General features: G+C 49.9%; 1 protein-coding gene across 4 annotated transcripts; it reads left to right on the forward strand.

Annotated features, from left to right (window-relative positions):
* The first annotated feature begins 292 nt into the window (after nucleotides 1–292).
* Nucleotides 293–24,392, forward strand: L3MBTL2 (L3MBTL histone methyl-lysine binding protein 2). Of its 4 annotated transcripts, none has more exons than XM_067559563.1 (17): nucleotides 293–944; nucleotides 3,119–3,398; nucleotides 3,706–3,839; nucleotides 4,199–4,322; nucleotides 4,417–4,496; nucleotides 9,657–9,774; nucleotides 10,181–10,315; nucleotides 11,894–11,982; nucleotides 14,156–14,387; nucleotides 15,255–15,334; nucleotides 16,187–16,291; nucleotides 17,741–17,888; nucleotides 18,564–18,646; nucleotides 19,419–19,653; nucleotides 21,169–21,234; nucleotides 22,608–22,730; nucleotides 23,425–24,392. In XM_067559563.1, exons 1-17 carry the CDS (start codon nucleotides 924–926, stop codon nucleotides 23,532–23,534), a joined length of 2,163 nt encoding a protein of 720 aa, XP_067415664.1. In that variant the 5' UTR covers nucleotides 293–923; the 3' UTR covers nucleotides 23,535–24,392. The 4 variants fall into 4 exon arrangements, with proteins under 4 accessions (XP_067415664.1, XP_067415665.1, XP_067415667.1 ...); XM_067559564.1 differs by having other exon boundaries at nucleotides 3,143–3,398; XM_067559565.1 differs by lacking the exon at nucleotides 293–944 and adding an exon at nucleotides 1,663–2,051.
* The last annotated feature ends 1,220 nt before the right edge of the window (nucleotides 24,393–25,612 follow it).

Genomic DNA, 25,612 nt, shown 5'->3' on the forward strand with positions numbered 1-25,612 from the left:
TGGCTGGCTGCTTTCTCGGGAACAGTGTGCATTTAGCGTGACAAGCAGGGACAAAAGGGGAAAAAACCCAACCGCTGTCAGTGTGAGAGCTCCGGGGAGCGGGTCTGGCTCCAGCACGAGAGTCTCGCTCCCTAGGCGCAGTAACACCCCGCAGGGTTATTTCCTGCGGGTTTCTTTCAGGAGCGATCGAGGCTTGGGCGCCTCCCCAGTCCCACTTTTGAACGCTGCAATCCTCAGCCCGCGGCGCCGGCGCTCGCTCTGCACTGCAGACCCAGAGTTAGCGTGGACTCGCACTGGCACTGCAAAGTGCGCACAGCCGAGCCCGGCAGGGCGCCCGGGTCCCGTGCCTCCCTTGGGCGGAGGTTTCCTGCCAGCCCTGCAGGCTGTAGCTGTAGCAGCAGCTGCCTGCCCCGCCCCCCCCCGAGGCGATGGAAGCAGCTCGGCCCGACCACGAAGGAAGCACCACCACGCGCCCTTCCCCCTCTCCAGGGCTGCCGTAGCGCGAGGACGACGCTGTCGGAGGAAGGACTAGTCACCACGCGCCGGGGCTGCGGAGGGACGGAAGCCGATTGGCTAGTGGGGGGGAGGGCGGAGTTGTAACCCTCTGCGAGGCCTCTCTCTCCCAAGCTACTGGAAGATGCGCGAACTGCAACTCCCAGAATGCCCCTCGGCGGATGGGGGGGGGGCGGACGCGTTCCTTCCTGTTTCCGGTTGTTAAGCAATCGCTCCGGGGATTGGTCCGGACGAAGGGGACCCAGCCAATAGGCTTTTCCGGTGAAGCTGGGGTCGGTGGATGGCGCGTGACGCGAGCGTGGTCATGTGACCGGTGTGTGAGGGCGGGGGGAAGTGCCTGGGTTGCTTAGCAGAGGCACCATGTGTCCGGTGGCCTCCTGCTGTTAGCGAGCCGGGCCGGGCCGGGGGCCATGGAGCAGGAGCGGGGCGAGGTGAGCGGCGGCCAGGGCGGGGTGACTGAGGGTCCGTCGCCGGCCGCAGGAGGGAGCCGCTTGTCCGGGGCGGCGGGATGCTGGAGCCTCCGGCCCGGGCTCCTTTGCCTTCCGCGGCGCGCCCGGCCCAGCCCCTGCCCCCGGACACGGTGTGTCCGGCTGCGCCGCCAGCGCTGTGCGAACCCCGGCTCTCCTCCCCCCCACAGCCGTAGGGCTGGACGGGCGCTGCCCTGCGGAGCTCCGGGAGGCCGGCCTGGAGCCGCTGCCCAGCCCCGCTGCGGGGCCCGGAGCCGGGGGCCTGGGCTGCGGCACGGTGGGTCTCGCCGCGCGTTAGAGCAGCGAGGTGCTTGGGGGCGCCTCTCCCAGCGGGTGAGAAGCCGCCGTTCAGAGCCCGGCTCTGCTCAGGGGAGTGCTTGGGTCTCCCGCTGCCCGGGAGCCAGGGTGCAGCCGTCCCAGGGCCGGCACCAGGGCGGGTTACCGCCCCGGCCTTTTTGTGGCTCGCTGCGCTAAGGAGCTCCGGGACAGCGCTGAATGATGGGCTCCCTGGGGGACCCGTCCAGCCCCCCGCAGCAGGAGGATGTAGCCGGCGGGACTTGGCAGGGAAGGATCCCCTGAACTCTGTTTTTAAAACGGTCTGGTTGGTTGTGCTTTAACGTGCCTTGCCTGCCTTTGGCGAGATAAGGCTCCCTGAGTTGTGGTAACACAATAATAATAATCAGTCTCTGGTTTTTGGGTAGCGTCTAGCCTGAGAGCCCCTGGACTTCCTCGCTGTGGTCTTCTGGTTCTGCCCTGGGCCTATGGCTGTGGTGATAGAACAGGATCCTGTTTTCCTGCCCCTGCACCAGTGGGGGAAAGAGTTCCAGCAGGATGTGAGCCGCTGGAAGCCCTGTATTCTTTAATGGAAGCTGGATCTGTTTACACTAGGCCAGAAGTTGTTTTCTGTGTCCCAGCATCTGTCTGTGACAGTTTTTGTTTTGCAGAGGGAGAAGAGAGGAGAGGAGGGAAAGCAATATGGAGTGTAATAATTGAAGGCTGAAGAGCTCTTATCTTAAAAGCTTATGTCACTGCATTACCACTTGGGAGCAGAAAAGAGCTGGTGACCTTGAAGTAACCAATCAGCCTCCAGTGCTGACTGTTGTTGATCCTTTCTGGCTATGTGCCTCTGCAAACTGATCTCTCCCTCTACGTCCACTGTGGCATTTATGGTCTCTTCTTCATCCCTCTGCGCCCAACCCTGCTCTATCCCTAGGAGGCTGATGCTTTGCAGCAGTTGCATGAGCTCTTAGGAGCTACTTATCCCCTAACTTCCTTCATTGCTAGCCAAAACACAGTTCAAAACCCCTCTTACCTTACATTCTTACAATCATCAACCCTTCTTGTCTCTCCTGGTTCCTTTACCCTCTTGCTCCTCCTTACTAACAACCCCATTGCTGTAGCAACTCAGGGTTGGAACTTAGTTATGAACAACTCATGATAAAATTAAATGTTTGTAGAACCCTTTCATTCATATAGCGCGCGTGCTCGCTCTTGCTCTCTCTTTTCCTGCCACTACATCTGCTGGATCAAATTCTGCAGGTATAAGCTGGTACAGTTGTTCATTAGGAATTGCACCTCCTTGCTTCAGGGTTGAATTTGATCCTCTGTGTTCAAGGTTTTATTGGGGAATGTTGGGGTGGCATGGAATTCAGTGACTGAAGCTGAAACATCTGTGTTAGATGCTTATGTCAGTGTCTTGCCATGCTGCACAGAAATATCCAGTACTGCCAGTGAACTGGTTCAACTACTGGGAAGAAAAGTGGATGAAGGGACGTGTTCTCTACCCTTCCCCTCCAACTTTTTACTACCCTGCCTCCCTCATATGGTTGTAGGTCTCCTAAATTAACACTCCTGGTTTCCTTCTCCTCCCCCTCCACCTATGCACCTGTGAATTATTTCTCTCTGAGAATGCTAATATAATGGGTGAAACATTCTAAGCGAACTCATTGACCAGGTTGGAGTCCCACCCCCAAGTGAGTCAGTCATCTGATTTTGGGTCTCCTAGACAGAATCCTTAATAGCCACACCAGATTTTTCCTTCCTAAGCCTCCTGGGACAACCCCGCTGTGCTGAAGCCAGGCTTACTGCATAAGGGCATATTGAAAATCTTGGGTCTAAAAAGTTGTTCTCTCCACTAGTTGTTGTCTCCCTTCTGTCACAAGACGTCATCCTTGGAGCAGATGGAGGAGGATGAGGACGAAGAGGATGAAGATGATGACGATGACTTGGACCTCTTTGGGGGTTATGACAGCTTCCGGGGTTACAACAGCAGCATGGGCAGTGACAGCAGCTCCTGCTTGGATGAGTCTAGTGATAATGATGTGGCAGATTGTGAAGCTGGGGAGCTGCCCACCTCCCCTCTGCAGCTACATCCGCCCACCACAGGCCGATTGATGGAGGACAGTGGTTCCGAGCCAGGTACCGTTGGCCTCTTTATTGCCTGCAAAGCATATAGCTGATTAGAAATGGCAATGGACTCGTTTGAAAGCAATGCAGTGCTTCAAGATGTGTGGGGGTTTAGCTTAATATGCATTCCCTGGGAGTGGACCTGCACAGTGATTGTGTTCTAAGCTCTCTGAGTTATGTCAGGAGGCTCAGGTTTCTGCTGGGGCCAGCCAAATTGGTTATGCTTCCTGGTGCTGTAGCATTGCTGGCCTGAGGCTTGCCCTTGCAGGGTTAATGCTGTATGCACAGAATGTGAACTATAGAGCTTTCTCTTCCCCAGCTGTATGTGAAATGTGTGGGATCGTGGGCACAAGGGAAGCTTTCTTCTCCAAGACCAAACGCTTCTGCAGCGTCTCCTGCTCAAGGAGCTACTCCTCAAACTCCAAGAAAGCCAGCATCCTGGCAAGGCTGCAGGTGAGTGACACCCCACCCCGTGGCCTCTGGGATCAAAATGGGACTAGCCGGAAAGATACATCTACTGATAAGAACAAGACAGCACTTGCTGAAGGCTTATTGGTGCTTCCCTTCCTTTCTTGAAGAATACATGACATCCTAAGGGTGATGACTCCTGCTCTGTGCATGGGTGGGAAAAGATGGGGAGGGCAGAACTACACTGTATCCATGCTCTTCCTGGCCAGTGGGTGTGGAAGAATGTCATGACCTCTGAAATCCTTCAGCCAGAGATAGGGAGGTGAGTCTGCACCTTGCCTTCAGGGATACATTATCCCTATGCCTCTGGATCCCAACTTTCTCTTCATTTTATGCTTCCGCAGGGCAAACCACCTACAAAGAAGGCTAAAGTCCTGCACAAAGCAGCGTGGTCTGCCAAAATTGGAGCATTTCTCCATTCCCAGGGGACAGGACAACTGGCAGATGGAACACTGACCGGCCAAGACGGTAAGTGCGGGTGGGGTGGAGAAAGGCTATGTGTTCTGCATCCCCTTCAGACCTTGCTGATTCTGGCACTCTTTTTTCTTGTGTCCCCGTACAGCCCTGGTCCTGGGCTTTGACTGGGGGAAGTACCTGCAGGACCATGGCTACAAGGCTGCCCCCGTCAGCTGCTTCAAACATGTGAGTCCCCTGTATTTTCCATGCCTTTCTGCCTGTATAGTATGTCCTGTCACCTGGGCTTATTGGCTTCTTCCTGTGTGTGGGTGAGATGACTGAGAAAGAGGTGTGGAAGCCACATGGGCTAGGAGAGCTTGATATCAGACTCTTCTGCCTAGTGACAGGGAGAGTCAGAGCCTTGCTGGTCAATATGCTGGAGTCCAGTGGAGGGAGCATGCTCTGTCCCCAGGAGGGAAATGGGCAGGGATCTTGGTGTTATCTGTGATAGAAATATCATTGAAGGGCTCTCGCTCTAGCCGGTTCCAGCCACTATGACTTGAAGTCTTTGGAGGGGGTGTTGGGGCGAGGGAGGGAGGTGGCACAGTGTTCTCCCAAGTTGTGGGGTGAGGACCCCAAACCGTTGAGAAATAGAAACTTTGTCTCTGTGTCTCTTTCTTCTTCCATCTACCCACCACCTTGAGCTGCGGGTGGCTCCTCGCACAATGCCTTTGGTTTCTCTGATATTACTTTGTTCTTGTTCTATGGCCATGTCATGGACTAGAGGAAATTGGTGTGCTGGCTGCCAAGCTGTCCCACCGCACACATGTGGCACTCTTGGCAAGGCACCGAGGCCACGGCCACCTGGATTAGCTTGCTTTGAGCAAACCTCACAGCCACTGGTTCTCTGCTGTGCCAGACTCCATCAGGACAGTGCCACTGTGTGGATGGAGCTTCTGTTGTCCTGGTCCGACTGATGCCAATGGTCCTCCCACTAACTGTCCCCCTTACACTTGTCACTGCCTGCATGATCTGCATTTTGCGGTGTGCGGCTCTAGTTGACTGGAATCCACCTGCTCATACAAGTTGCATCGCACACACAATTATCATGGAGCTCTGTATTCTCACAGTGAACAACATCATCTGCTTTTGCAACCCAGCTGATTCTATTCAGCATGTCTGTGAGGAGACCATCTTACAAAAGTTGCTGCCAGCAGGCCTAAGTTGATGTGTGGTCTCTGATGCCTGTCCGGGGAGAGGAAGAGGTCCATGGCCAGCTCAGCCTGGCAACTGAGTGATTGGCTGAGATGGACATCACTTCGAGTGTCAGATGGTGCTGTGAGGAGATGGTGGCAGGGAAGATCTAATATGATATGGTTCAGAACAAGAACAATCTGTCCCTCTCATGAGATTAACACAATTTTTGGGACTCGCCTTTCCACTCTGCCTGATTTGCTACTAACTAGCATGGAGGCAACATGCGGTGTGTTGTTGAGGGACAAGGAGAACTCTGAGAAGGACAGTAGTCCATGAACTAAGTGGACTTGCAGGACAAGGAGCTGGACTGGAACTGCTGATCACATTGCCAGCTTCCCAGAATGGCAGCTTTCAGGAACCCAGGGTCTGGAGAAGACAGCCAAGCTGACTTGGCAGGACTACAAATCAGGAGATATGGGGCCCTATACAGCAGCAGGTAGGCAGCTTCTTACTGCTTTATGTACAGACATGGGGGGAGTGGATGACTTCACAGGTATGGGGGAAAGGGTCTTCTGGATGCTGTCATTAGTGTATGTAAAAGAGCAGCTATAATCTTCCATGTGGGTGGAAATGTCCATTTTTCTCCTCTTATTCCACCTGGGTCCATTCTCTACCCACATGTTTCTGCAGCACTTGCCAAATCCCCCATCAGCTCAGCTGTTTTGGTCATCCTGACATCTCCCAGGATCTGTACCTATATGTACCGCTCCTTCCTTTTGGCTCGTAGACCTCTGTTCCCAGTCAAGGTGGAAACTCCTGTATTGGCTTGCACAGCACTTGGCTGAGCCATGCTACATGGCTGGACTCAAATTGGCAGATCCTCGGGGAGAGGAGGGCAGATAGTCCACAAGTGACAAACTGCAATGTAAAAAGTCTAAAAACAAGAGACACTCACTGCAGGAAACTACAGGCTGGGCACTATGGACACAACACTTGTGTGAGATTATATCCATCTGCCCCATTTGCAGTGCACGCTGCCCAACTACCTGCAATCTCCTATCAGTCTGTCTTGCTGTTAAATGCATGGAATTAGGCATATTTTACTGGCAAAGGGAGGAGCAAACAAAATACAGACCAGGGGTTTGGTATACAATAATTGCACTGCCTGTTCCTGACTGCCTTTTGATATGCATGCAGTAAAATCTAATACGTTTATCAGGCATCAATTAATCTTGGCCCTTGGCTTTTCCCACACCTGGAACATTTTATCTGGAAAATCTCTGAGCAGGTCTTCCAGTCTTGCAGTGAAGTATTAGGGTAGTGATAGTTTCCCTCTTCCCTCACAAAAGCTGTCACAGAGCTGGTCCTCTCTCCTCTGTGTGAGCCACAACTGCAAACTTCCAAGCCTTCTCACTCTCTAAAATGGTCTCTTTCCCTTGATGGGAGCCCTGTAAAGAGATGTTTGCAGCATCCTTTTTGGCCCACGATAAGGGTTTATCCACTGACAGACATGCCCTGGTTTAGTTAAACCACTGCAAGCCCCATGTGTGGGGACACATTCCTTTAAAACTGACTGTCTGTCTGTAAGCCAGGATTAAATGGATTTTAGGAGTGTCCGCACAGAATAGCACTGAATTAGCTGTGAAGGTATGATTTAAGCAGATTCAGGGTACGTCTTCACTGACGGCGGCAAATTCGCCGCCGTCAGATCGATCTATCCGGAATGATTGAGCAGTCAGTGAAGACCTGCTCAATTGATCCGGAAGTCAACCCGTTAAAACCACCCCCTCAAGTGACGCAGCGCAGTGAAGATGCCGCGAAGAAGGAGTTACGAAGTCGACGGGAGTTACACGAGCTACTCCGCGTAGCTCGCGTAACTCTCATCAACTACCGCCGAATTTCGAGGTAAGTGTAAACCAGGCCTAAGTTAAACTGGTGCAATTTTGTGTATAGGCCAGAGATCTAAGCCACCTTTCCTAATTCAGTTAGGATCACTCCTGGCTCTTCTCCCTCTCCCATTAAGTAGCATTCTCATCCACCCTTATTCCTAGAAGTGTTGTGTGAATAGCAATGCTATGTTCTTGCCATCTCTAATCCAAGAAGAAAGTATCTTGTAAGAAGGAACTAGAGTTCGAAACTAAAGTTAAATTATTACTTTTATCATACTGGTTGGTATAGTGGATGTGCTGTTGCTTATGCTGTTAACTCTCTCTTCATTTCAGTGGCCATTGCACCGGTATAGACCTCCTAGAGCAAACTGGGGGCAAGCTGACCAGATCCACAGTGGTGAAAAGGTTCACAGACCTCAGGGACCAGAAGAAGAGCAAACAAGATCTGTCCTGAACATGTGCCTGGGCTCTGAAATCATGTATGGGTTGGAGAAAATGGGAAAAATTAGGCTTGCCTGTGAAAGACAAGAGGAGGTTCCCCCAGGAGGACAGGAAAATTAAGCAGAACTCTTTCTGGAGTGAGAAATGTGAATGGAAGAGATGGTTCCAAAGGAAAACTCAACAAATAAACAGTGTCTCAGGAGAAAACAGCTGTCACGTTGACCTAACATTAGGCCTGCTGGCCGAGGCTACTGTGTAAATGTGGCTCAAACAGATCTACCACTGTGATCTGTTGCCCTGTGCTGTTATGTCTTTATATTGCAGCTGACCTGTAGCCTTTGGTGTTTAATAAAAATATTCCTGGACAAGAGAGATTCTGGCTCACCTGCTGTTCTTTAATTATAATACTGCATTGAATTATTCTTCAATACAATTCCCTTCCCATACCACATTGCTACCCCAGTAGGTGCTGTATATGTGCAAGGATGACTATAGATCACCTGTGCCACAGAGAGAGAAACTGAACCCCACTGTAGGAGAGTCACAGGACAAAAACTGAAATTCCCTACTCCACTAGCACTTTGAAGGTGTCTGCATAGAGAGTTTCAACCTCGTAGCTCACCCTTTGCATATGGTATGAATATAAACAACAGCTTCAGATGCAAGAGTGCCTGGTCAGCTGGCTGTAGCATGCAGTAAATTCTGCATCCTAGCTGCATTGTTCATAGAAGCCATCTCCCTTAGTTTCACATGTGCGGTAAATAGATATAATTGCTATGCTTGTCCCTACGCTGTCATTGCAGTTCAGTGGGTATCTCTGCCTTGCTTTCAGCTCCAAAACCCCATTCTATCACCTTCCTGCTGAGTATATAGCTGAAACAGCATCCTTTGCTTGGGTGTGATTAGGAAATGATTTAATTAAACATGGTAAAAATGGCTATGCACTTAGAATCACAGTGGGGGTGGAGACACCATTAATGTCAATATTTTATTATGGGAATAATTCCCCCTCCCTCAGGTCCATTCTTAAAATCTAGAGTTTTCCCTATTCTGGCATCATAGGCTTTGGTGGGTCTTCCTACGTAGGTGTTCAGGTACCTGCCATGCTGTTCCACGAGGGCCTGTCACCACCAGCCAGTACTCCTCTGACGTGCTTGTGGGAGAAGAAGTGCCACATGAGTTCTATTCCTAGCTCCTTAACAGTTTGGAAATCATAATACAAGTCCTTCAAGGAGGCCAATATGCCAGAAATCACTGATCACACACCCCTACAACATTGTACAGCCGTGCATGCAGCCTGACGATAGCAACCGTAGCACCTACTGTGGTCTTTCTAACCTCAAACAGGTGTCCAGCTGCCTGCTAACTGAGGTAGCCACCTTCCATGGGGCAGTTGCCTCTTTTTTTTTTTTCCCCATGGTGATTAGCACTCTTGTCCTAATGGACTGGTACTGCAGGGTCAGAGTTAGCTCACCAGAGGTATAGAAAACTCCTTCTCATTCTGAAGTTACACAATCACTGCTGCTTGTTCTAGAGCCAGCAAACAGCAACTTGGTTGCATCAGTATTGTCCTGATGTGGGTGCTAAAGCCATCTTTAGACTTCAAAGTTAATATCCCATTGAGATTAACTGAACAGTTCAGTTTAGAGTTTACTGTTTCTGGCTGTCTGCAGACTCAGGAAGGCAATGGTGCCTCAGTTGTGCTCGGTTCATGTTGTCATAGTTTCTCTTCACAAACCTAAGGGCTAGACAATTGCGGTTTAAATGAAAGCATAAATTTTGGAGCACAGCTCTGAGGCAGATTGTGTCTGCAGAATATATGCAGCCTTGATCATAATTACCATTCTTTTCTCTCTACATTTCTGCCCCAATCTTGCAGGTGCCACTATTTGAGCAGTGGGAGGATGTGATGAAAGGGATGAAGGTGGAGGTGTTGAATAGCGATGCTGTGCTCCCCAGCCGGGTGTACTGGATCGCCTCTGTCATCCAGATCGCTGGTAGGTCTCAGAGGCTTCTCAGTAACTGACATGGATTGGAGATAATTGAGGAATGTTTAAAAGAGCTACATATATCTAGCCTGTCCATATGATGTTTCACAGGGCTATGAGAGCCATCTAGGGGTCTTTGAAAGGGGGGAATGCCAAGGAAGGAGATGAGTTGTTTAGGAGCAATGGTTGGAAATGAAGCAAAGATAAACCAGCAGGACTTGTGGAAGGACTTCATGTTGCTGCGCTCCATTAAGCTGTGCTGGTCTTCCAATGAAAGTAGTGGAAGTCCCTTCACTTGAAATTAATCTGCATGTAGCACTGGAGAATGTGTTGTAGGGAACAATCCTGCAGTAGCTAGTGTGGAGAAACAATCCAGATTTAATGCATCTTTTCCATCTCTCATTCCCTCCTGCAGGATACAGAGCGCTGTTGCGGTACGAAGGCTTTGAGAATGACTCCAACCATGACTTTTGGTGCAACCTGGGCACAGTGGATATTCACCCCATCGGCTGGTGTGCTATCAACAGCAAAATCCTGGTACCCCCCCAGAGTGAGTGCCTACATGGTGCCATGCTGGGAGAGGAGGGGCCAGTGTTCAACCCTACATGTTTCTCAACTAGTTCAGTCTAGGGATGTAAAATACTAAACGGTTAACTGATAAGTATTAGTCTTACCATTAAGACTAATACTTATCGGTTAACCAGCGACATGGGCTCTCGGTCTCCATGGTGACGGCACCAGTTAACCGATATAATTTTAATAGTTTATACGGTTACCTTTCCTAACTGATATTTACATCTCTAGTTCAGTCTTGTGGTGTCATGTTCACACCCGGGAATGCAGATTCACTGCTGTCTTCTGTTATAAAGTGTCCATTTCCCTTGGTCCTCAGAAAGCAACTCCTTGCCTTGCTCTCTCTCTGTAACTCCCTCTGGTTGGTTAGGAGTGGTGCTGGAGGGCAATGGGACGAGCTGTGTCCATTTCTCCTCAACCAGAAGAATCACAAGGGGTGCTAGTAAAAGAGAAGGATCCTGGCACATAGGGGGTATTAAACACTACTTAGGTAGTTTGAAATGGACATATCTGACTTACGCATCTTACTCAGTTGATTTCCATTTCCACAGCCTATACCAACCTTCTCCCTGCCCCCTATGACCTTGGAATAATTTACTTCTTCATCCCTGACAATCTTTAAATCAAGATTGGATGTTTTTGTAAAAGATCTGCTCTAGGAATTATTCTGGGGAAGTTCTATGGCCCGTGTTATACAGGAGGTCAGACTAGAGGATCACAATGGTCCCTTCTGGCCTTAGAATCTATGAATCTATACAGCCTCATGTCCCAAATTAGGCCCCGGTCTGGCAATCAGATCGGCATGGGCAGACTCCTGCTCCCATGTGGAAATTAGTAGGGCCCTGCATGGATGCACAGGTCCATGTGTATCAATCTAATTGCAGGATTGGGATCTTAGTTTGTAAGTTTTCCAAAGCACAGATCATGTCTTCTGGTCTGTGTTGTGAGGCATCTTAATGTAATAACCAAAGCTGTACTGGAGCAGGCTGTTGATCATTTCGCTTCATATCCCACCTCCAGCAGGCCTTTGGGTTTGAAGGGATTTCCTTTTATCCATTCTAAACGTAGTGCCTTTTAATTTTCAAATGCCCCCTTGTTCTTGTGGTAGGGGGCAGGCTAAGCAGGAGGGGCTGATTGATTTCCTTTGTACCAGCCACTATTCTGAATAGGACTCCCCTGCTTTTTTGTTCTGGGTTTGCACAGCACCTAGCACAATGGGATCCTGGTCTGTAACTGGGGCTCCTCAGTGCAACGATAATAGAAAGAATAATATTAACTAATTTTCTTGTACTTTCTGTGCCAAATGGTTGCAACGCCCATCAAACTCCTCAAGAGACCTGACGTGCTGCTGGTGCATAGCAGCAGTGTGTCTGTGAATGTGTGTGAGTGAAGGACTAGTGATAATTGGTGTAGCTGAATGGGAAGAACATCTTGAATTTAGACAGGCGGTTCCTGGAGAGGAGATGGGGTCAAATGCATTGTTAACTTTGTGCCCTCATGAAGGTGCAACCAGCAAGTGACGTGAACTGTTATACTCTTCTCTGTACCTGCACAGCCATCCACGCCAAGTACACAGACTGGAGGGGGTACCTCATGAAAAGGCTTGTGGGAGCAAGGACCATCCCTGTGGATTTCCACATCAAGGTAAAAGGGAAGGGCAGCGGGAAGGTTCTACAACTCACTCAGCTCATAGATGGAGTCACAACACTGTAGGGAAACGTCTTTCTCGGGCCAGCTCTGTTCACCTCTCCTGTTGTTCATTGACACTGGGAGGGAGAACAAGTATAGTGCAGTGCGGGGTGGGAGGGTATTTTTCTTCTGAACTGTTTAAGTGCTGTCTAACATCTCTGGAAAGAATTCTCCTTTGGCAGTACTTTCTTTAAATGGCACGGGCTCCTTTGACTCAGTCAATATGACTGTTTCTCTTTCAGGACATGGACTGGGCCTAAAAGGATGTTCTTAAACAGCTGAGGCCCAAAATATTGGTGGGGTTTTTGTTTTTCTAAGTGTGTGCACATGCGTGCAAGCTAATCCTGCTATTAAATATGAATTGTTTTGTTTCACTGAGTGAGCTGTTTGTGTTGAATAGAAACATTCTCCACTTTTGGAAGCACAGCAACATGCTGGGGAATGAGAGAAGGATAAAACTGACTAGTCTAGCTTCACTGGCTCTCCTGAAGTGCACACAAGTCAGTAGCATTGGGTGTGAAAAGTCATTTAGATCTTAATCTGAGGAGGTGTTAGTGGATGCAACTCCAGTCAGAGTAGAGGGAGAAGGCAAGCTCCCCCTGCTGGCATGTTTTGAAAAGCTTCTTTGGCTGGTAAAGACTCTAAATTTCTGATAAAAACAAGTCCTGTAGCACTTTAAAGATTAACAAATTTAATTTCTGCAAGCATAAGCTTTCGTGGGTTGTAACCCCTCTGTAAATTTCTGATGGGGAAAATAAACCATGACATGACAGACAGAAAGAGAACTTGAGGGGATTCACATATCTGTAGAATGGAGGGTAGTTGGGGATATTGAACTGGAGACACTGAACTGGAGTCTCCTCTGGTTTCTGAGGCCGTTGTGATTACAATGAAGCTGCTTGTTTTGGGGATAATTTGTCAGACCCACTAGGCTATGGTGTAACATAAGCTCTGGGGAGAGCTCCCATTGACTAAGGGCATAGTTGGCAGTGAAGTGCTAGAGAGAGATGGGAATGCTTTTCCAGACAGAAATACTTTTTTTTCCTCACACCCAAGTCTGGGGAAAAACTTCTACAAGGCACATCTGGATCTGAGATGGATGTGTCCCCATTGAGATATTCCTAATGTTCGTTTTGTCACATGGCGCTAGATCTCACTGCACTCTGAGATCCTTGGCTCTGACACACCGAGATGATAGGTACTTTACAAAATGCCTTTGAACGTTCTCAAGGATAAGTAGAGTTGGGCCTGGTCAAAACTAGGGAGTCCCCCCAAGGAAAAGGAAGGATGATGCGGGTGACTCAGTGTAGACCAGTGGTTCTCAAGCGTTCCCGACTTCTGTAGCCCTTTCAGGAGTCTAGTTTGTCTTGTGTACCCCAAGTTTCAACTCACTTAAAAACTACTTGTTTACAAAATCAAATACAAAAGTGTCACAGCACGTTATTACAGAAAAATTGTTTACATTCTCATTTTGTCTGTATGAAATTTTAGTTTGTATTAATTTCACTAGTGTAGCCTGTTGCAAAACTAGGCAAATATCTAGATGTGTTGATGTACTCCCTAAAAGACCTCTGTGTACCCCCAAAGGTACATGTACCCCTGGTTGAGAACCATTGGTGTAGAGTCCCTCAGTCAGTCTACAAGTGCTCCAGTGTAGTGGTGAAGGGTGTTGCTGGAGGTTCAGTCTTTCTAGGAAATGTGAAACAAAGGGCCCATCCTACTCCCCGTGATGTCAATTGAGAGACTCCCATTGACTTCACTGGGAGCTGGACCGGACCACAAGTTTCTGACCACATGTGGCTATTGAAGACCTTACAACCACCTTCACAGGAAGTAAGCTGTGAGCCCCCTGTCCTGGCCCAGTTTTGGTCTGAGGACTTACATTCTGCCAAATTCTAATTATCACAGGGATTTCACTAGGGCGGGTCATTCAGGCTTTCTTATCTCCAGTCCTTTTGTGCAATGACATGGTCTCCGAATGGCTGCTGCCCCCCTCCCTAGAGGTGCTGTTCCTCCCAGAGCTGACATGCAGCCAAGTTATCAGTGTGTCATGTGGAGAGTCACGCTGTGTAAAGCATTTGGGGATGAGAAACGCTTGAGACCTCCTGCTTGTTTGTTGTCCTCCTAGATGGCGGAGAACATGAAGTACCCATTCCGTCAGGGCATGCGGGTGGAGGTAGTGGACAAGACCCATGTGTCTCGGACGCGCATGGCAGTAGTAGACACGGTGATCGGTGGCCGGCTGAGGCTCCTCTATGAGGATGGTGACAGTGATGATGACTTCTGGTGCCATATGTGGAGCTCCCTGATTCACCCGGTGGGCTGGTCACGGAGGGTGGGCCACCACATCAAAAAGACAGGTACACATTCACATGAGATGAGGCCTTTCTCAGGAATCTCCCAGTCTGCTGTCTGTTGGTTGGTCCCAAAGAGATGCTGACACAAGATTGCAGTTGACACTAGTCCTGGTTTTTCATGGACTATTTCTGATTCTGACACGGCCTTCCTATGCCCTGCGATCTGGGCCGTGTAATCAGCTCTCCTGTTTCCAGCTGTAGCAGACCAGACCAGTGGTTCTGCCTAGCCCTGTAACCTACTCTCTAGTGTCCATTAGAAGGTGTTGCAAAGGCAGAACAACCCAGTGTAGTGCACCTGGCCAATTATGCTCTGCTGCATGTCAGTGGGACAAGTGTAATTTCTTATTTGATTCCCCAAGACGCAGTCAGTTTCTCCCCTTGAAGTGTGAGTATGCTGTGCCTTTATGTTAGCCTGCATAGTTACAAATGTTATGAATGGCTGTACAGTTATTGAGTCGTATGTGACAAAGCATGCTGGCTCCTTTAAGAGCAGGAGACATCAGGTCATCCCTTTCTGGGGCTTGGCCCTTTAAGGAGAGGAATTTTGGGGCAATATCGTTCCCCAGGGGAGTCCAGAGACCAAGAGGCATCATATCATATGCTCTGGGACTGCTCTTCCCATTCATTTTCTAGAATTCTTCTCTTTATTATTAAGAGGCAACCTAGCAGCACCCTCTCTTAAAGGGGCCCACATGCTTTGTTATGCTTTAAAAAGGAAATCCAGGTTCGGCATAGAGCTGGCGCCATCCTGTTTCTTACCACTGCTGACCTCTGATCAGATGGTCACTTGGCAGGCCCTCCCTTCCCTGCCCCCACATCTCAGTAGATGTCTCATTTCTGCTCTTCTTTCTTGTTTCCCTCCCCTGGCAGAAGAAAAGCGCAATGACATGGCGAACCACCCCACCTTCCGGAAGATCTACTGTGATGCTGTCCCCTACCTCTTCAAGAAGGTAGGAGAGTTCAGCCCTCACACCCTGCCACGGCAAAGGGAGGTGAGGGGGGAAGCTTTGCCAGGAGATGGTGGGACCCATCCCACACTTTGGCACTGGTTTTTGGACTCTTAACGCAGGTAGATGTTGAGCTCTCTTCCCCCTCGCAATAGCGGAGCAATGTGTGGCCCCCAGAGCTCAGCATGGTTGGCTTGTTCAGGGCTGGGATGAGAGGATTTGCTTGCCTTGAGGCAGAAGCTTTGCTTGATGCTGGGCTGTGGGGGCTTGGAGAGGGAATGGAGGGTGTTTGAGGATGGGGTGGGGGAACGTGACCAGGAGCAGGCGGGGGTGGTCGGTTGGGGAGAGGGCTTGCGCTGGGGTCAGGCTGGGAGGTTTTCTTGCACTTAGAGCAGGGGGGTGGATACACAGTAGGCTCCAGCCAAGGGTGAAGGGGACGCTTACATGAGGTTGGGCTGGACTGAGGGAGCACAGGGCAGGTCAGGTGTGTGTACTACAGAGCCTGGGCAGGAACAAGGTGCCTGCTCTGTGGGAGGCTGGGAGCTTGTTGGCTCTGGGTGGGGGAGGGCATTGGGATGGCTGGCTCTTCCCTTTGATGTATTTATTCAGGGGTGTTTCTCTTCCTTCCATTGGGTTTGGTTTGTCTGTCTGGTTTTGAATCACATTAGTGCCCCTCCCCCCAGTCGTGCCTCGTTCATTCGAGTTTCTGCTTTAGGGCGACTTTTCCTTTTCCCTCCCTTCCCCTTCCCCCTCCTTGCTGTGCCCCTCTGGCTTTGACTCCCCTTTGCACTCAGAGGTGGGCCCGTGGCCCTGACAGTGATTCACGCTTTGTCTTTTGCCCACGGTCTATTTTAGGTGCGGTCTGTCTATGCCGAGGGGGGCTGGTTCGAAGAGGGCATGAAATTGGAAGCGATTGACCCCCTGAATCTGGGCAACATCTGTGTGGCTACAGTGTGCAAGGTAACCTGGGCTGAGCGGGGACAGAGCCTGCTGCATTGCTTAGCAACGCCCGGTTGAAACCTATGGCTTCTGAGCCTCTCCTCAGCATCCTTAGTCCTGGGAGGGCAGGATGGGAGAGAGGGGGACCTGCTGGGGGTTGTGCGAGAGGAGTCAGGACCCTGTTTTGGGGGGGCTCTTAGGGAGTGAGGCAGCGGGGAAGGAGGTTGGGTTCGGGCACTTGTTCAGGGGCCTGCAAGCGGCTTTCACAGCTGGAGTATTCAAGGCTGGGGCCAGGTTGCAGATGTGTACAGGCATCTGTTATGCTACCTGCGGACAAGTGTACATGCCTGCAGCATTTAGAGTTCCTTGCCAATGCAGCACATGTGCGATGCACTTCTCCCACATCCTCTGACCCGGGATAATTGGCGGGGAGGGTCTCTTTTCCCAGAAGACCTCAGTAGCTCCTGGAAGGTGTCAGCACAGCCTACAGAGCATGGCTTTGAGGAGCGAATGAGTGCGGGGAGTGCTGGGGGGAAGGGCTGTGTGTATTCATACATTCTGCTCTGCCTGGCTTCTGAGTCTTGCTTTCTCTCCCCTCCCGGCTCTCCTCTGGAGGCATGCTCACTCCCTGTGCAGTGCCTTGTATCACGTGGTGGGGCGATGGGCGATATGATCCCAATGAGCCTTTCCCTTCTCTAGGCTCTGTAGTCCACTTTGCAACATCAGCATGGATTTCCAGTTCCCACCAGAAAATCATTGGCTCCCCATACAGCCCAAAGGGGAGTGATTTGAAGCAAAAGGTTGACTAAAGATTACAAAAGGGCTCTTTATTTGTCTGGAAAACGTTCCCCTTAAGCCATGTCTGGTGCTACCCATTTTTAGGGATTGGAACTCATGGCAATGAAGAGGTGGTTTGTTAGCCCCCGCATCACGTCCGCCTGCTATATTTTATAGGGTGAGCAGGGTCAGGCCTGCTTGGTGCTTGGATGGGGGGCTTCCAAGGCACAGCTAGAAGCAGTGGTTGGTGAGTCAATAGGCGGTGCTGTTCTATAGAATGAATCAGTGACTCAGCACAGCCTTGAGGGGGCTCAGTGCTGCTGGAGGCACTGTCCTTTGAGATGGAAAATTGAGCTCCTGACCATTTAAAGATACGGCACTTTTCACAAGCGTATTGGCGTCAGCCCTGTGTCCCTGTCAAATTCCATCCCAAGTCACTAGGTCCTGTGGACTAAAACTTCTGCTGCAGTTTTAGCTGGAGAAGCTACCATTTCCCCATCTGTGATGCTACATTTGAGTGTATTGCCGTGCATTGTTTAGCACCTACCATGCTCCACCCTAGAGGTGGCTGCATTTCACTAGTGGGGGCATGATCCTCTGACAGACAAACCATAGAGGTCTTGGGGATCTTTCAGGGTGAAAGGCTTTAGAGCAAGCTAAGCTGCTTTTCTCATGCCTTCCCTATGTTGTCAGGTCCTGCTGGATGGTTATCTTATGATTGGCATTGATGGGGCAACATCTGCAGATGGCTCTGATTGGTTCTGTTACCATGCCTCCTCACACGCCATCTTCCCTGTAAACTTCTGCCATAAGAACAACATCGACTTGACCCCTCCTAAAGGTGAGACTCTGAAACCTCCCACCCTCTAAGGTCGCTGGGCTGCGTGTCTCCTAGGGGCACATGATGGCTTAAATGTGGCTCAGACTGACCAAAATTATGAGGCCCTGACCTGCTTGCTGCTTTTTTGAAGAGTCAGAGTTGGTCAGGTTGCAACAGCTGATCCATTCGAACTGACCTTACTCCCACGACTTGCTCCAAGGAATTGTTTCGTATTTGATGGCTCCTAATCTGAAATAAAATTCAAGTCTGGTCTGAATTTGCTTTCTGTGTCGCTGCCGCAGCTTCCGAACCCATTGGGCTGTCAGATCCAGAAAATGAGGGCGGGCTTCTGCTTCTGATACTACCTTGGACATTCCTGGTGCCAGGAAGAGATCATGTCTACTAATGTGTTTAAAGTCCATTTCCTCCTGCATGTGGTATTTGATGGACTATTTAATTTCAGCTTAGTCCCCATTGGATACGTTTATCCACATCTCAAAGCTATTGCACCACTTGAAGCTCCTCTCAGTAAGAGGGTGCCGGACTGCAGTGCATTGGCAGAGTGGTGCAGTTTCTGTTATCTACCTTTAAACTGTGTCCTGGAAGTGCCAGGGGGACAGTTGTGCCGCCTTGTGAGCTGCTGATCCTTCCTTGCACTCTCAGCTCTTATGTCCCATGACCTTTCTGCTGTTGCAGGGTATGATGCAAAGAATTTCAATTGGACAAGTTATCTGGAAAAGACCAAATCAAAAGCCGTGCCAGTGCGGCTCTTCAACATGGTGAGTATGAGCTGGGAGGGGGGCAAGAAAGACACCCCAACTTGGACCCAGCATGCAGGGAGGAGCAAACACGTTGTGGGAGCTTCTGAGCTGGGCTGTTCCATGCTAGCGGCTGAAACTATCGGGAAATGCCTGGGTGTTTTCACTCCTATCAGTGGCTTGGGCCCTGAGTTCTTTCCCATTGGGTCTCTAAATAAGGCCCTTGGTGGCTAGTGATGACAGACGGTGCAGTCTGGCTCTGAATTTAGTAATGGAATGGGCTTTTGATTATGGTGCCTTGTGTTTCTTTAGAGCCCACAGGGTACTCCAAGCTCATCACCGATTGTGTGTACAGGGATCACTCTCTACACTGAAATGCAGCCACCTCTGGGGTGGGATGCAGAAGCCATTCCACACCAGCAAAATTGCACCATGGTGTCATAAGATGGTGCCACACCTGCCTCCCTTCCTCAGTCCTCATGACTGCGCTGGCTTAGTGGGCTCAGTCAGATGTCCTTTGAACCCTGCAAAGCTGTACCCTCTGGTTTAGCATCTGATCTCACTGAGATTTGCTAGGGAACGGCAGGGCTTGTGGACATTGGGCCTGTTTATATGGGGTAGCTGAAGTTCCCCGTAGGTATCCTGTTACGGACTTTGTTGAGAGGGACGAATGAGGCACCACTGTGCTCTGTCTCCTTTTCCTGAGCTACGAGCAGTAGTATAACCACACTGTATTTGCATCAAGGGTGGGATTAGGTTGAATGTGATTGGGTTGGGTTTTTCCTCTTCCCAGGACTGCCCAAACCATGGCTTCAAGGCCGGCATGAAGCTGGAAGCAGTGGATTTGATGGAGCCTCGGCTCATCTGCGTGGCCACGGTAAAGCGTGTGGTCCACCGCCTTCTCAGCATCCACTTTGATGGCTGGGACAGCGAGTATGACCAGTGGGTGGACTGTGAGTCACCTGATATCTATGCTGTAGGCTGGTGTGAGCTGACAGGCTACCAGTTGCAGCCTCCAGTGGCCCCAGGTTGGTGAGCCCTTATTGGTTCTTGTGCCCCTATCGTGGTGACGCTGAATTTGGTGGCAGGTTTCTGGCCCACTGCTTGTTGTGTCCTGCTCTTCTGTGACTTGTGGGGAAAAGAAACCAGCTCCCTTGTCCCACATAGACTCCATGTGCCCCTCACCCCTGCTCTCAGCCTGCTCGCCAGCTGACTGGAAGAACCTGTTCGCATGGTGAGGAGAGGACCAGCTGTTTGAGGCAGTGAGGGAGTCCCACAGGACCCGCGCACTGGAACCAGGCAGGGGGAAGTCAGTCAGGACACTAATGGAGCAGGTCCCCCCTCAGGGCTCACTCCCACTTGGGCTTCAGCGACTCCTGGGTCTGCCTTTGGAGCGTTTGGCACCCCTGTTCTGCCATAGCTCCCCACTGTGAGCCCACCTGGAGAGGATGCCTAGGGGGCTCTTGCATGACCCCCAAGGGGCCATGTGCCTCGCCTTGCAGTCAGAAGCGATTCACAGCCAGCATGGACACAGGAGGGTTTATTAGTCCTCAGGGACACAGTATAGAATAGAACTTGTTAGCAGATGCATCAAAAAGTTACAACACCCATCCTGGGGGGTGCCAGAGCCCCCTTTCCTGAGTCTGGCTCCTCCACAGGGGATGGACTGCCCCTTCCAGCCAGCCAGCACCAGACATGCTTCCCCCCTCCACTTGCCTTTGTCTGTCTCTTGCCCCTCCCCCCCTTCAGGAGGTCACCTGACCCTCCCCCTTCTCCCACACCTTGCAAGGGGATGGGTTCCAGCCATTGTCTATGTGCAGGAGCTAAAGGCAGCCACACGTGCCCTCTAGTGGTCACTACACAAATCACATCCTTATCCCATCACCTAAATACTTGAATAATACATAGGGGAAACTGAGGCAAACACAGTATTCATTAAGAACATTCCCATTTCACCACAGATGGATTTTAGTCTCCCCTGTGTTCCATCCCATCAACCAATGGGGGTTGTTCGTGCTGAAATGGGGCATCACACAAGCACTTCCATGCCCTCCTCTAGCTATACTCTTGCCCTCTTTCCTTCAAGTACAGCTTTACCCTACCTGTCCTTCCAGCAGGTGCAGCTCTGCCCCCTCCCTTTCACAGGCCCTACAATTTCTTGGTGCCCCCAGTCTCTAGAGGACGGGGTGAACCTCACACGAGTGTCACTTCTCTTCAGCCAGCAGGGGCTGCCACTGCTACACGTCCGAGCCCTTCCTTCCATCCCAGAATTGCTAGCCTCATCCCTGCATTACCCCATCTTCCCTGGTGTACAATTCCACCGCCAGCTATTTCCAGCATGCCATGCTCAGGGGCCTTTCCCCTGGACCCTCATCCACACAGACCTAGCAGCACCACTCTTCCTTCTGCTTTTGTGGCAGGCTGGCTCTGGACGAGGGAGTGGGCTGGTGGACGTGGGTCTTGTATCTACCTTATAACATGGCATCCCAGTTATCTGCTGGTTAGGGAGCCCATCTTTCATTTCCCTCTCCTCTTCATGACAGAGGCCACAACGCCAGTGAAGACTAAGGAGGTGCCTAAAAAGAAGAAGAAACCCTATGGAAAGAAAAGTAAGTGACTGATTAGCTCCTCCGCCACAGCGTTCTTCTTTTCCCCCATTGGCTGGGAAGTGTTAAAAGAACCCTCAGGTGTAGCTCATCGTAGGCAGAAGAGAGGCCTTTTCTGACTTGGGATACACTTCGTTTACTTGGCCCATCTTGTTGTGCTCCTCTTACTGCACTTGCTCCTGGGCATTGTGTGTGGGGGGAGGATCCTAGGCTGTGCTTATTGGCTGTAACCTGCCATCCAGACTAGGACTGTCTGCCCCTAAGTGTGCTTCCAGGTGACTGACATGTTCATCGACAACGTGCAGCTTCTCAGTTGTCAGAGTATATGATGGGGGGTCTGGCCTGGGTAGCTGGAATCAGTCCATGGTGTGAGCTTCTAAGGGGAATGAGGATGGCGCTGGTGTCTGTTGAGAAGCTAACGGGCTCAGACCAGCTGTTGCTCTTTTTGTTTTGTTTGTGTGTGTGTGCGGTAGCACCTAAAATCCGCAATTCCACAGTGCTAGGTGATATGCAAACATATAGTAAATGACGTTTCCTGTCCCACAGAGCTTCTAGTCTAAAAGGTCATAGTGCCCTAACTAACAAAATTATGCAGACACCAATACAGGATCACCCTGCCAGTTTTTCAGGATCTGGGCCCTGAGTGTTAAGCAAAACACTTAACTAAGCTCAGTGGGCCTGCTGAGGTGCTTAAGTATTTTGTTAAACCGGAGCCTTAGGGCTAGTCTACATGTAAAACTTACAGTGGCACAGCTGTATCAGTACAGCTGTGTTGCTGTAAGAGTGCTTGTGTAGCCACGTTAGGTCGGTGGGAGCTCTACCACCAACGTAATAAAGCCACATAAACGAGCAGCGGTAGTTGTGTCGGCGGGAGAGCGTCTCAGACCAACATAGCGCTGTCCACACAAGCGCTTATGCTGGCAAAATTTATGTTGCTCTGGGGGGTGGTTTTTCATACCCCTGAGTAACACAAGTTTTGCCGGTATAAGTGCTAGTGTAGACAAGGCTTCAATGTGTTAGAAAATGCAGCTTGTGTAGGATTATAGGAAGAGTGGTTTTTATAGCCATCTTCCACTTCCTCTGTTGGGAGTGTGTTATGTGGAGTGTGGTTAGTTAACTCCTTCAGAGGCTGCCCACCACCTCATACCGAGACACATTGGTTACGAGACATTGGTTACATGACTGCCACCAGTGATGTGGGAGTGTGTCTGATTGGCTGACAGGTAATGATATTTCCCCTAGTGAGAATGTGTTTTGCTGGTCGTGTGTGCTCGGCTCCGCTCTGTGGTTTCTCAGTGGAGCACCTGCCTGGGGAGGTTGAACGTTGTGTTTAGCAGAACTACAGATTCCCCCAACACTCTTTATTCTTTGTTAAGGGAAAAAGATGTCTGCCAAAACCCGGTCCCTCAAGCAGGCAGCCAAGAAACCAGCTGGCCCAAAAGCAAAGCGAGAAGCAAAAGCTGCAAGCAAGGCCTTACCGGAGCCAGCACCCGATGAGAGTAAGGAGAGGGAGTCACTCTAGCCTGCAGCCCCTCCCCTACCTGCTGGGTGCCATTAGCAATCCTGTGGCTTGCTTCCCTTCCTAGCAGACATGCCATAGGGTCTCTGTGGCCTGGGCTGAGGAGAGAGCACAGCAAAATTGAACTATTTCTTCTGCAGAAAAGGTTCTGGGGGTTTGCATAACTCCATGGCCATGAGAGCAGTGGGTCAGCGCAGCCCCAGCATGTACAGAGCTGCCTCTGAACAAAGGAACTGAGGAACAAAGGAACAGGCATTGCAACTAGGTCCCAGTGGGGATCACACTCTGACTGTGTGAGAGAATGAGAGAGGTCCCAGTCTGACACAGCTACTCCTGAAGGCTGATTGCCTTGTGTACTCCTGGAACAGGTGTACATCCACAGCATCAGCTGCCTCTGACCTGGTGGGATCACCTGTAGGGATGAGATGGGAGGTTACTCTGTGTTCTACTGCCTCCTTGGTCTCTGCTGAGATTGCCAGTAAGAGGGCCCATTTGGGCTAGTATTTTTATGTGATGTGGGCACCTGCTCGCTGGGAAATGGGACTGATGAGACCCCAAAGTATGTGTCACTGGGTGTCCATAGGAACTGAGTGGACTCTGTGGAACTGTTGACACCAACTGTTAATGAAGCTTTCTGGGGTGGACTGATTGATCTTCTTTCTGTCTCTCAATAGTCATCACTGTGCAAGTGAAAGAGGAAACTATCGACCCATCAGCAATGGAATTTGGAGCCCCAGAGCTTCCCGTTTTGATAAGCAACATAAAGCAGGAGGTAGAGGACTAATCCTGGATCCCTCGGGTGGGATCTCCTGGCCTTAAGCAAGGCTCTGCACTCCACTCTGCGACTTTCTGGGAAGGCCCCGAGTAAAGGTGTGCAGGAGACAAGAAAGGGCTTAATTTCTTTGGGTTGGGCACTCCCAAAATGTCACAAAACTCCACTTAATCTTTGCAAAAGAAGAATCACCAGTGCCTGCAAGCTCCATATTTTTTTAAACCCCGGGTCACAGCTTCCAGAAAAGGCACCAAACTTTGAAAGGAATACAGCTGATACTTAGCTGGTGTGCTGGATTCTGAGGGTGGATTTCTGAGTCTGGGAAATCCTATAGAGTCACATCTGTGGGCCGTTCTGAGCTCTGTAAGAAGCTGCTGCTGCATTGTGGAGTAGTCTAGCATTTCAGATTTGTGTCTGTGGAGCCTGCGAACTGTGGTCCGAGAAACACAGAAGCTGGAGAACTACCACTACTGTGTGCGGTCTTTGGGGGAACAAGTATGTCAGGAACATGGCTGCTTGTCCCTAGGTGAAGATCCATGACGTCCTCATCTCTCTTGTCCTGTCTGTGACATGGGCACAGAACCAAAGAGGGCTCTAGAGAGCAGCTGGGGGGAGGGGGGAATTGAGGAGATAGAAAACAAGTTGCAGGAGAAAATCTCTCTTGGTTTTACTCAAAAATGAATTTTTTTTTCTGCTGTGAGATGGTAAAATTTTATCCAGCCCGGAAGAAGTCAGCATAATATGTTGGCTCTTTTTTCCCTTCCAAGATGCACAATGCTGCTGTATTATTATTTTTTTAATAATCCCAGAATAAATTCCACCAATGAAATGTACCATAATGATCTGTAAATAAAATGTAACCAAAAGTCAGACTTGTCTATTGGTTTCAGGAAGAGCAAAAGGCCTCCTCCGATCAAGAATTGAGAAGGGGGAGTCTGAACATGAAAGCCATAAGGAAGGGGGTGTGTGTGTGTGATGGTTGTAATGTAGCCCTCATGTACCCACCTCAGCTTGTTTGTACAATCTGCAACGGGCAAGTGCCAACTGTGAGTAACGTGGCACAGTAGGGAAGGCTCTTTGTGAGCTGCTTTAGTAGAATGACTGCCTACGGACTCTGCGGGGGTTCCCAAGTCAAGTCCTCAGTCCTGGCAACATTAAAAGTGTGCATGAACACACAGCAAATGGATCTACCAGCTAGGATGGAGTGTGTATAGGGCAAGTGAACTTTGCCTGGCTCCAGCTGGCACAAAATGTTTTGTTCTTGTGGCATTAGTTTCTCCCTCTCCCATGCTGAGCTCAGACTTTCATACAAGCAAATGGCCAGATGTGCAGTAGTAGATGTTTTAGCTCCTTTGTACAGTGAGTTCTTTTTCAATAGGCTCCAGCTCTTCCCTTACAGTGTTGTTTTCCTTAAGCTGTCAACTAACTTTAGACCTCCGTGTATTTACTTAGAGAAATGGGTTCCTGAAAATTGTTCCTAATTTGAATAAAATACTTAATTTTTCATGTTAAAAAAATATCTACATTCCCCCGATCTGTGGGGGAACCCAAACACAGCTGCATTTGGCTAGTGTATAAGAATGGGCCAGTGAAACTGATTGGTCAATTTCACTTTTGTTTTACTATCTAGTTTGATGAGAGAAATGGCAGAAGGCAAAAGCTCAGTGGTGGAAAAAAAATTTTTTTAATCCTCTGAAGATGTCAGTGATGAAAGTAAGAATTTTGTTTGTGCTCTTGTCATTTAAGTATATGACACAGGACTCAAGATAGTGGAGAATATTGTTTCAATGTGATTTTCGCTTACGTTTAAAGCCCTTAGATGCTGTTGAATCATCTTTGGGGTTCCCTTTTCTGGTCTGGGGGCAGGACCTTTTGGAGTGTTTTGGTGTTCCTTGTGCCCTCATAAGCTGGCTCTTCAGTATCTGATACAGAAAGCAGTGGTTGGAATGGCAGGACCCCGTATCCTGATTTAGGCCCTGCCTACACTAGAAATAAAGGTTGTGGCTGAAAAACATTTTCAAAACGTGACCTATTTCCATAGACAGGGCCTAGAGTGCAGGAAAAGGGTTCTCCATCCCTCCTCCCACCAT

This window comes from Emydura macquarii, unplaced genomic scaffold (genome assembly GCF_026122565.2).
Source record: "Emydura macquarii macquarii isolate MOO-44397 ecotype Brisbane River unplaced genomic scaffold, CSIRO-AGI_Emac_v2 contig_2205, whole genome shotgun sequence".
NCBI lineage: Eukaryota > Metazoa > Chordata > Testudines > Chelidae > Emydura > Emydura macquarii.

Excerpts from the sequence above, each read along its gene's own strand:
- L3MBTL2 (XM_067559563.1), top strand. The coding sequence starts at position 924 with ATGGAGCAGGAGCGGGGCGAG. Across the intron at positions 3,840-4,198 it reads GCATCCTGGCAAGGCTGCAG|GGCAAACCACCTACAAAGAA; the intron begins GTGAGTGACACC and ends ATGCTTCCGCAG. Across the intron at positions 18,647-19,418 it reads CAGTGCGGCTCTTCAACATG|GACTGCCCAAACCATGGCTT; the intron begins GTGAGTATGAGC and ends TCCTCTTCCCAG.